This window comes from Atta colombica, unplaced genomic scaffold (assembly GCF_001594045.1).
Source record: "Atta colombica isolate Treedump-2 unplaced genomic scaffold, Acol1.0 scaffold236, whole genome shotgun sequence".
NCBI lineage: Eukaryota > Metazoa > Arthropoda > Insecta > Hymenoptera > Formicidae > Atta > Atta colombica.
In genome coordinates this window covers 469,094-480,234 of record NW_017259334.1, presented here as the reverse complement: position 1 = coordinate 480,234, position 11,141 = coordinate 469,094, and the positions used below count along the sequence as shown (strand labels likewise).

Genomic DNA, 11,141 nt, shown 5'->3' with positions numbered 1-11,141 from the left:
GAAGTTCAATGTGAAAATATATCTTATGATTATTTGATTATATTATTTGATTATAAAATTCTGTAATAATTTAACAAGTATTTGTGTCACCATACACTCAACTATTTTTTTTTTCATTTTAAAATTATACAATTGCAATACATATAATAATATATAATTATGATAATTGCTTTTCATTTCATACTTTAATACTGTAACGTACATTCCTTCTCATTTTTCGTATTAACAATGTACAAAGGCACTTTAGTCAAATTACTTCGCATTAACGATTTGCAAAAGGTAATTTTACAAAATATTCCGCAGTATCTCACTCATTGCGAATTTTTTATCATCAAATAACAAGAAACATAATATCACTCGCAACCTCGTAATAGCCGGTTCAAAATTTGGATCGAGATCAAGTGAAGATCTGTAAAAACTTGCAGCAGTCTCGAAGTCACCCTGTAAAAAAAAATGTGCGTCAGTTAAATATTTGCTTCATTATATAATATAACTTATATATAGTATTGTAATTGTAAAGTATTTAATTTACCAAAGCAGCATGAAGATTAGCAACAACATAATGATTAATTATGAAATCCGGACCAATTGAGAGTGCTATCTGAGCGATTTCGAGGGCCTCGTGGAAATAATTTTGCGAACTAAGTAAAGACGCCAGGTTTACGAGAAGTATGTCTTGCATATCCTTCGGAGTATTCTCTAGGCTTTGCCACATACAATCTAGCGCTTTGCGACTGTCGCCTGCTACGCGCCAATAAAATGATGCGGCTATTGCCAAGGTCCAAGAAGCATAATGCTATTTCGAGACAGTATGTATTAATACATTATATGCATACTGAATATATAATTATAGAATTTTATAATCACTTTTTGCAAAGCAAATGCGATTTTGGTCCCGAGTCCTTGCAAAGTGTCGTTCTGCATTCCAGTCATCATCATCAGCCACTCAGCCATATCAAGTTCAGCTTTGTATTGTAGTAACTGCGAGAATTGCATCACCTCGGTTACACGACTCATTTCAGAGTTACTCTTATTACATATTGGCTGTAAATTCGGAATATCATCATCCAATGATTTGATCTCATCTTCGATGCTGAAAGATTAATATATAAACAATTTGTATATAATATATATAGAGAGAAATAGTACTCGTGTAACACAGATTATTCCAGCAATGTTGCAGCAACATTGCAATATTTCAGTAATATTGTAATAATATTGTAGCGTTACAGTAAAATTACTACAAACTTTTGTTATATGGATATATTTTAGCATATTTTATAATTAGCATAGTAATTGATTACATACGTCACATTTCGTCGTATAAATTTATGAAATACGAATAGAGAAGCAGCCCAATCTTCATATTTAAGCTCATCGCATTCATCCTTACTTGGATAATATGACTCCTTTTGATTGTCAGGAATTTTATCAAATGAATCAGTATATGTACGTAGCATGTCCTTCGATACAAAAATTATTTGTGTATAAACTATCAGAGATTTGTGAATTAAATTAATATGTTAAATAATATGAAAATAATTTTATCTTTATATACATAATACGATCTGTACGTGATTTTATTGTGGGAGATCATTGAAATTATTTGCTTACATTATCTGAAATTCTGGTCATATGCACATGTGGATCATGTAGTTTAGTCGCACTATTAGGAAGTAATAATGAATGTATAAGACCTTGACGTACATGTTCTTTCTTACTGTAGTATGACACGTCCAATAATCCGATTTTGTGATTACTCCAACAATTCATGCCTATAATAAGTTTTTTTACTATTAACTAGAATATAATAATAGATTTATATTTCTATTTTGAAAGAAAATACTATCAAAGTATTAAATTTGAATTGCAGTACATCATATAAAATAAAATAAAATTACATAACATCCAAAGCAGGTAAAATAATAAAAAAGGCATAAATAAGCAACAAAAATCTTTATTATATAAGGAACAAAACAACAAATAAAAAGACAAGATTATATTAACATATAAGATGCACAATTATAAACTAAAATTATATTATGCTTACTTTAAGCAAAAATAAAACAAATGTCAAAATTATGTGAAATAAAAAGTACATAGCACAATCTAACAAAACCTATTTTTAAGATAAATACGTGCGAAAAATACGCACCTGTTTCTTCTGTCTTTGAAATGTACTTAATATGTTTACAATTCTTGACTTGTCGTTTACGCAAAAATGTATCACTTGCTTGCAAATTATATTTAGTAAGTAATACAGAAGGCAGGTTCGTAGAATGTTTATGTAAATTAGTTCTTTGTTCTTCACAGCCTGTGATTATGACAATGTTTGTCATTATTCATCACAATAATCTGTGTTTTTTTAGAACACAGTACCATCAATAGTGAACAAAATTAATCAACTGAAAAAACACAATAAATTCTATGCAAATTCAATTACAAATAAATAAAAACATAATAATCGCAAAAAAATCAAAGATTGAAAAATGTTACAAAATAAAAAAAGAAATAAAGTTAAAGAAATAAGAAAATATATTAATCTATATTTTTGTCTTTGCTCTTTTTTCTTTTTTCATTATTTTTAACTTATTATCATTTATTCTGTAATTCTCATCGTTTATAATAAAAATAAATTATACATTTTTGTTTATACATAGAAATTTTGTTTATACATAGAAATATGTAATTTGTATAAACAAATTAGATACGAACTAAATGAAAAATAATGTGAAAATATATCGTACAAATACAACAAACAGTATCCACAATATCGAAATATACATCTACATACCTGGACAATTACCTGTGATAACATTAAATTTTTCACGACAGGCTAATGTTTTCAATAACATTAATGCCCTACCATCGTATAAATGTGAATCCACCCTTAACGCTTGTTTCAAATAATATATAGCTCCTGTGTAATTTCCTTTTATGTTCAATAATATACCAAATAAAAAATTAGTCATTGGCTGAAATATAAATTATATGACAAGATATATGACTTTCCTTTATCTAGACAATGCAAAAAGTAGTTTTTTTTAATATTGTAAAAATATTTTTTATAAAAATACAACTTCTTTTATAATTTAATATAATATTATATTTAATATAATATTAAATTACATTTTCATGCATACCTCCACAGCATTAATTTGTAAAGCTTTGTCCGTAAGTCTTAAAGCATCGTCAATTAAACCTACTTTATGGTATATCGAAGCTATACTAACTAAAGGTACATCTTTAAATTCTTTAGGAACATTTTCCAATGCTAATTGGAGGCAATCCAAAGCTAAACGAGGTTTTCCTACTATTCTCCAATGTAAAGATGCAAGCATAGACAATACCCATGGTGCTGCTACTTTCTGTTTTTAAATAGTTAATTTTCTGTTAGAATATTATAATTATTTCATGCATAATAATAATAAATTCAAAATAATAATCAATTATACCGCTTTAGTTGCCGTCAAAATTCTTTGACCAATTTCTGCCAAATCCGCAGTGTGAACCAAACTATGTAGAAATGGTTTCATAGAAATGTCTGGAGAATGCTGCTGCACAGTTGCATCCAGCAACATATGCGTAATATATCTTTCATTAAACGATATAGGTGATTGACATATTGGTGGATGCCATGGTAATGGATGCTTTTTCCATGGTTCTATATCAATCAATTCATTTACGAACAAATGTGTTCTAATAATATTCAGAAAAAAATATATTAGAATTAAAATGTATTATAATATAATACAGCGTACAAAATTTGTACTTACGCATAACCTTTGTTTTCAGGCGATAAATAAATAGGCAAGTATTGTTTTCCATCTCCAAACATTAACATAGAACTATCACAGTCAGATATCTTTGGCCAATAGTCAGTTTCAAAATCTTCATTTCCTTTCTTAATTTCCACATTGTGATATTTCGGACTTCTTGTTGGCGACGCAAATAAATTATTGTATTCCATATTTAATTCTGTAATTATGTCTGAAATAATATTAAATGGATTTTGCTATACTTAATTCATTCAATTTACATCTGTTGTAAAAATCACAAAAGTACCCTTTGTAATACGATTGCTGCGCTCCTTTACTTGTTTTTGTAAATTTTTCAACAGGTGAAGACTAACATGAACATTCTGTAGCATGTTCTCAGCTATTTTTTTCCTATCTCCCAAATCCATGTAAGATAATATAACATTATTATCGATATGATGAATTGATCTTTCAATCGGATTTATCGTAAGTAAATGTAGATTTTGCTCTCGCGCAAAAGCGAGCTTAATTTCTCTGGTAGCAGATTTAATATTTTGCTCCCAGAGCATATGCTCATAGAGTTTAAACCACTCTTCCTTCCAGTCGTGATATGCATGTATTTCTGACAACACATTCCGCAAGCGTCTGTAATAATTATAATCATAAACACTTCATCAGCACTGTTCTTAAACTGGGAATAACGATGTCAACTTACTGATCAAATAATAACAAAGATGTTTCCAAAAAACGATGACAGAATATGGCATATTTCATCTGTTTGGCTTCTAGTGTGTCAGGTGCCAATTTCAAACAATTATCATAACACGCTGCGGATCGATCGAAGTCGCCGAGGGACGTGTAAATGTGGCCCAGCGCCAGATGATGATGACTTTCTATTGGATTATAATCTATCGCCGCATGTAAAACAATCGCGGCTTCACCAGAATATCTTGCAGCGTGTAAAATACCGGCAGTAGTCAGAAGAGGAATATCACGATATTGCCTTAATCACATACAATGTTTTCGTTACAAAATCAGTAAAATTACACTAGTTGTCTTCCACTTTTTTCTAGTATCTATAACAATATAAACAAATTTTTTATTATATTACCTTGAAGCACATACAATCGCTCTACGACTGCACTCTAAAGCATTGTAAGCATCTCCCCTAATCCGCCAATAAATCGATGCTAGATTCAAATATATCCAAGAGGTATTATTGCGAGATAAGCTGTAAGCAAGTTGATGACCAAATTGATTAAGATCAGTATTCAAAGGTAAATACTTCATTAAACTGAGTTCTTCATGTTGCGTAAGATTTTTTCGGTTCTGCATTGCCTAATAAACAAAAATGATGTTACAAACATGTTATGACTTCTGTATAAAATATATTCTACCTACTTTAAGATGTTCAAATGTATATATACTGAAATCTAACGGAAATGTTTTCTGACAATCAGGAACTGTTGGTTTACTATTAGCCACCACATTATATAACATATAATCAGTTTGACTGTAACATAAAGTATTATATTATCCTTCAACAAATAAGTACATAGGCTACTTTCAGAAAACACAATTAATTAAAAAACTTATTGCTATTATATATATATTATTTTTAGATATCTATTTGAATTACAGATAACAATTACTGAGCCCTCACTTAATTATTGTGTTTTCCGAACATATCGAAAAAATGTATTAAATTTTAATAAATCATTTGTTTAAATAGTATCAGCTAATCGTAAATTTTTATATACTAAATATAAAGTTATATTTGGTAGAATCAATAAATTGATTTAATTATTTTTTTATTAAGTAAATATTAAATATTTGTTAAAATTTAGTACATTTTTTCAGTGTAGTAATTTAGAAAATATAATAATTGAATAAGCACTGAGTAATTATTATTGTGATTATTATGTGTGGATCTTGGATTCTATGATAAATATATCAGAAAAACATATTAATAGCAACAAGGGCTTACTCCACTGTTGTGTTTGCTGAACGCAGCCATATTTTCTCAAATTTATGACTAATAATAACTTACTCTATGCCATCTTTAAGTTTATAATCGATCATTATGCTAGCATGCACGTCAACATCAGCCAATGATTTGTCCCATAAGAAACAATCTGAATTTGAATTTTCTGCATCAACCATGCTTAGACCAACAAACTGATTGTCAATAGATACTTCTTTTCTTGATATTTTCTTGTATATGGCATCAGCTGTTTCCCTGCGTTTTTCCTGCTCCAAAAACCCCAAAAGATCATATGGTCGACGCATATCAAAGACACTGTCATGCTGGAAATGTGAAAAAGAACATAAAGTTTAAATATCAAATAATCACATCTGTCGATAAAACTCCTAGATCATTATAAAATAATGTGGTGTTCATATTTGCACGTGATGATTCCATTGAAAAAAAATCGAAGCCAGGTATTCGCATTTCCATTGAATTATAAGAAAAGAAAGACTTACTTGCGGTTGAATTCTCCCATTTTCCGTGACATACCAATGTTTGGTGGCCGAGATTTCAAGTATCACCGCAAGCACCGTGACAATTCTGCAGGACACGTTGCTCCGAATCATTTTCCGCGGTATAACCCCATACGACATGCCATAGGCTTCACCGAGTCTGCGAGAAAAACTTAACAACGTAGACCATTGCTGCGAAAACGTGCGCGTTTCTGCACACAAATTTCGCAAGGAACGAGTGAAAACAGCTACTACGTCGCGAAATTTCCTACCGGAATGATTCAGGTCGATTCGAAATGATTCGAAACACGATACGACGCGGATCAGTGATTGTCAACGACAACGGCTGTCACTTCAATGTTGAGTGATATCGAGGTGAGTTGTTAGTCACTGATGATACGACACAATCACATGTAATAAAAAATTAAACATGAAATATGTGAACTATATGTACATAGAGATATGGTCAAATCCAATTATCACAAGAAATAAAAAAAATTGTTTCTTGACAATCAAAATATTTCTAAAAATATTAATTGCTATAGGTGTGTAAAGTGCAGAAAGTGCAGAGCATGTGGAAAATACAGAAAAGTAGAAAAAGATTTTGTAATAATATAATTGAATTAATTTTTCCTTATGTTAAAAAAAGTCAATAAAGAATCATTATACATTTTTACAAAAAAGTTATTAATAATTTAGTATAAAATAATAATATTCAGAAATTACAATAATTCTATAAAATTTTTTAAAATTAATTTTTAATGTTATTTTTTATATTAGTGTTTCATTACTATATTCTATTATATATTTAACAAAATATATTTACATAAATACATTATTTATAAATAATATACAATTAATAATTGATTAAATTATTTTTCGATTAAATTCAATTTTTTCATTTTATATATATACTCCGTAGCATTAAATTAAAATGTACAAAATTTTTCAATTATTACCATGTAAAATTGTTGATCTCTGTTATAATAGCATCTCATATCTCTAATTGCGATCGATAATTGCGATTCCGGAAGGCACTCTTTTATATCCTTTTTGCTTGAAATAATGTTAGATTAGAGCTAATAAATATGTGGAAAAAATGAGTAAATTCCTAAAAATTTGAACATGTGATAAATCAGTTTAGCTAAAGAGTTTAGCTAAAGAGTTAATTTTTGCATGCAATATTTTTTTTATATCTAATTAACTGTTCTGATATATACTGCCGCTACTGAAAATCTATAGATTGTGTCACATACATTATAATTTTTAGCACTGAAAATTACATTGTAACTGCACAAACTGTATAGATTTTCAGTAGCAGCAGTATATATCAGAACACGGCTACATATAGTTAGATATAAAAAAGTTATGCAAGAATTGATATAAATTCTTTGGTTAAATTAATTTGTATCACATGTTCACACACACACACACACACACACACACACACACACACACACACACACACACACACACACACACACACACACACACGCACGCACGCACGCACGCACGCACGCACGCACGCACGCACATACATACAAACTCCCTATACTTTATAGATTCTATGATTATTAAAAGTTCGTTTATTTTTTCTCATTTCAAATTCAATCAAAATGAAATTGATAGATTATTATATATATATATTTTCGCGTAAAAATAAAAAATATTCTCAGCTCTCAAATTAAATTAAAAATCTCAATAGGTTAGGTAAACAAAAAATTCTTTTTTATGTATAACAACGTAGAAAAAGTGTTTTTTACAAAGAACATTTTTACAATTCTACGACTTCTAACAAATAAACTCGCAATAAATTCGCTTATTACACAGACAACTCGTAAGAACACCTGCAATCGTTATTATTGCAATCGTCGCAAAGTATAATTTCATTTTTTATCTTTTAAACAATGATGACTAATATGCGCGCATTTGCGTCGCAGTAACTTCGATCGTTCGACAAAAATCCACGCATTTGCATTATTTTCTTCTTCATTTACAAACAGTCGCGACGTATTTTACTATACTACGTATAGTTGCGAATCTCCTGCGAAATCTTCAATCGCGCTTTTTCCTGGCTTGGCGGCCTTGGCAGGGATCAGTCTCTTTAATTTTCTTTATCGAGATATCTACGCCGAAGTGGTATCCGCGCCTGCGTGCAGTTGCAGCACTCTCGGCTCCGACTGTTCCGCCAATTGCGGAATGTTATGAAAGTCCTCGAGACTCCGCGGCATCGTTCCTATCCATCGTCTTCGTAGAGTGAACGGAACGCAGATCGGGATCCGCGATTAGTCAGTGGATAGTCAGGGCCGAGATCGCGAACGCGCAGTGCGAGTTCTCTTCACAACGGGCAGCGCGGTGAGAACCACCCTTGTCTCGTAGCCATGAGTCTGGTGCGGCAAAACTTCCACGAGGAGTGCGAGGACGCGCTCAACAAGCAAATCAATTTGGAGCTATACGCCAGTTATGTCTATCTGTCCATGGTCAGTCGGCGTATTGATCATCAAGCTTAGCCCTACAGCATTCCCAGCTTTTAGTTTTCAGTCACCCCTTCGCCCTCGGCCGCGCGATCGAAACACCCCCGCGCGTGCAATGTACACCTGAACGTTTTTCCCTCGTCGATATAATGCGATCCGAGGCAACCTGATTAGATAGACCTCTGTTTCTTGCTACTATATGTCGTACACGTGCGCCTCTCTCAATGCTACCAGCTTAAATCTTTCATATCACTCTGGATATTAAGTATAAATAAAAGTTATATCCATAAAATTAGAGACGTTGCGAGGGAAATACCTTTTTGTATAAATTACCTCTTTTATTTATTGAATACATTAGTCATTACATTGTATTAAAGTTCCATTGTACCTTTCACTAACTCTTGCTATCTCCCTTTCTAATCTGATTCTACATATTAATAAATAAATGTAATAAATTCTTGGTATAACTACGTGCAGTTTTCATATTGTCCACCAAAGTTCGCGTGACAAAAGTTCTCCACTGCAATTGATCGAATGAATGCGTTTGTATACCTAAGTGGTTATTTGTGGTACCGAAGTAAATAAATAGACGAATATTGATCGTAAAACCCGATCTACAATGGATACAGTAAACCTTTAGCACCTTTTGAAGTTATTTTGCATATGCCATTTGTATATATAAATAAAGAGAATTTATATAAATAAAGAGAAATAATATAAAATAATGAAACCGCTTTAAAAGATTTGTAATTCTTATCTCCCTGACAATCAATAAGTAATCATAAATGGCATATGAAGTGAAAAATAAGCTTAAAAGCTTATAATACATATTTTCATTTCACGTACTTTTCATGATTATTTACTGACTATCAGAGGAGAGAAGAATAGTTTCGATTCATTTTTATAAAAGTTTTAAAAAAAAATTTCATTATTTTGTCTTATTCAAATTTTTTCTTTATTTACAGATGGCATGCAAGAAACTTCAACTTGTCATTTCTTTCTTATTATTGATACGGTTATCATAATATTACAAATGTTATGAAGCATTCTTCGATTGATAAATTCGTAAAATTGTTTCTTCTCATTGATCAATCAAACGCTTCAAAGTATTTGTAATGATTTTGGCCGCGCCATATAATGTTACGGTTTCATATGACTTTAAAACTCTAGTTATCACAACTGTAAAGAATTCAGAGCAAAAGGCTAAAAGATTTTTCTGGTAAAAATTTTTTTTGAAATTCTTCACATAATTTTTTAAAATTTTATATAAATTTTTGAATTTTTTAGAATTTCTGTATAATTTTTTAATTTTTTAACTACAAATTAGAACACTTTTCGGAAATTCTGGAAAAGTTCACATTTCTTTTTTAGAATTTTGTTATTTAATATATGAATTTTGAAATATTCTAAGACTCTTTATTCTATAATTTCTAAAAAAAATTTCTAATATCTGGAAAAATTCAATATTTTTTCAGAAATCCTTATTAACTAAAAATGTAACAAATTTTTTAAAATATTATGAGATATTTCGAGAATTTTTTTCACTAGAGTTACTGCATGTGTGTCTTTGCAGATCAGTAATTTATTTTTTCCTGAACTTCTTGCACCGTTCACATTTTTTTTCCTTTTCTCTCTTACGTGAAGAGAAAAAGAAGGGATAAATAGTATAAGAAATTCAGTTGAAAAGAACAGATATCTGGTCTAAACCTACTGATTGTAGGCAATTCCTTGTCGGAATTTATCCTAATGTCCCACATCCTGCACGCTGCATCCTTCCGCATGCGTTTCGTTGCAGGCATACTACTTTGATAGAAGCGATGTCGCGTTACCGGGTCTGTATAAGTACTTCAAGAAGGCGTCGGACGAGGAACGCGAACATGCCATGAAATTTCTGAATTATCAGAACAAACGAGGTGGCGACGTCGTGCTGACAGACATCCAGGCACCGTCCAGGAGAAACTGGAACAGCGCGAAAGACGCTATGATGGAGGCTCTGCAACTAGAGAAGAGAGTAAATCAGGTGTGTACTGTGTATATGTATGTGTGTGTGTGTGTGTGTGTGTGTGTGTGTGTGTGTGTGTGTGTGTGTGTAGGTGTGTGTGTGTTTTGCATGAGCGCATGCGCACATATTAATTGATTCCACCGAGGTAAAAAAAAATACCTTAATTTATTACTTATATAGCGATGTTAAATTTCTAGTCTAAAAACGATCTTTCTTTTCTTCTCTAAACTGATAACATATTTCAGTTTGATCAGTCATTGAAATAAAAAAAATGTGGCTTACAACTTTAGGAATTCCTTCTCAATATCTTTTACAAGCGATCTGGCAAAATTTATGACTAATGTACAATGTTGATATACAATATCGAAGATTATTAAGTTATTAATATATATAGATATTGATTGCCATAAATTTCAATTGAAATTA

The 11,141-nt window shown here is 30.9% G+C and overlaps 2 protein-coding genes across 3 annotated transcripts in view; one reads left to right on the top strand and one right to left on the bottom strand.

The window, feature by feature from the left end:
• Positions 1 to 210: 210 nt before the first annotated feature.
• LOC108688578 (tetratricopeptide repeat protein 17) lies at positions 211 to 7,246 on the bottom strand. Of its 2 annotated transcripts, XM_018194888.1 has the most exons (17): positions 7,199 to 7,246; positions 6,243 to 6,399; positions 5,809 to 6,065; positions 5,160 to 5,271; positions 4,870 to 5,096; positions 4,474 to 4,761; positions 4,066 to 4,403; positions 3,777 to 3,990; positions 3,456 to 3,699; positions 3,144 to 3,368; positions 2,795 to 2,975; positions 2,156 to 2,314; positions 1,615 to 1,775; positions 1,309 to 1,463; positions 868 to 1,093; positions 533 to 796; positions 211 to 441 (listed from the first exon to the last, which is right to left on the bottom strand). In XM_018194888.1, exons 2-17 carry the CDS (start codon positions 6,378 to 6,380, stop codon positions 286 to 288), a joined length of 3,345 nt encoding a protein of 1,114 aa, XP_018050377.1. In that variant the 5' UTR covers positions 6,381 to 6,399; positions 7,199 to 7,246; the 3' UTR covers positions 211 to 285. The 2 variants fall into 2 exon arrangements, with proteins under 2 accessions (XP_018050377.1, XP_018050376.1); XM_018194887.1 differs by lacking the exon at positions 7,199 to 7,246 and having other exon boundaries at positions 6,243 to 6,546.
• A 1,374-nt stretch (positions 7,247 to 8,620) lies between these two features.
• The window catches only part of LOC108688587 (soma ferritin-like), a 4,155-nt gene continuing 1,634 nt past the window's right edge, over positions 8,621 to 11,141 (top strand). Inside the window, exons 1-2 of the mRNA XM_018194898.1 lie at positions 8,621 to 8,719; positions 10,509 to 10,733. Of these exons, the coding sequence (XP_018050387.1) occupies positions 8,621 to 8,719; positions 10,509 to 10,733 (324 nt within the window). The remainder of the gene's footprint in view (positions 8,720 to 10,508; positions 10,734 to 11,141) is intronic.

What these genes read in the sequence shown, in the direction of transcription:
- LOC108688578 (XM_018194888.1), bottom strand. Translation starts at nt 6,380, where the DNA reads ATGTCGTATGGGGTTATACCGCGGAAAATGATTCGGAGCAACGTGTCC. An exon ending in GCGATTGTATGTGCTTCAAG is followed by an intron (nt 4,762 to 4,869) that starts GTAATATAATAA and finishes TATGTGATTAAG; the next exon opens with GCAATATCGTGATATTCCTC. An exon ending in TTTATACGACGAAATGTGAC is followed by an intron (nt 1,094 to 1,308) that starts GTATGTAATCAA and finishes TTAATCTTTCAG; the next exon opens with CATCGAAGATGAGATCAAAT.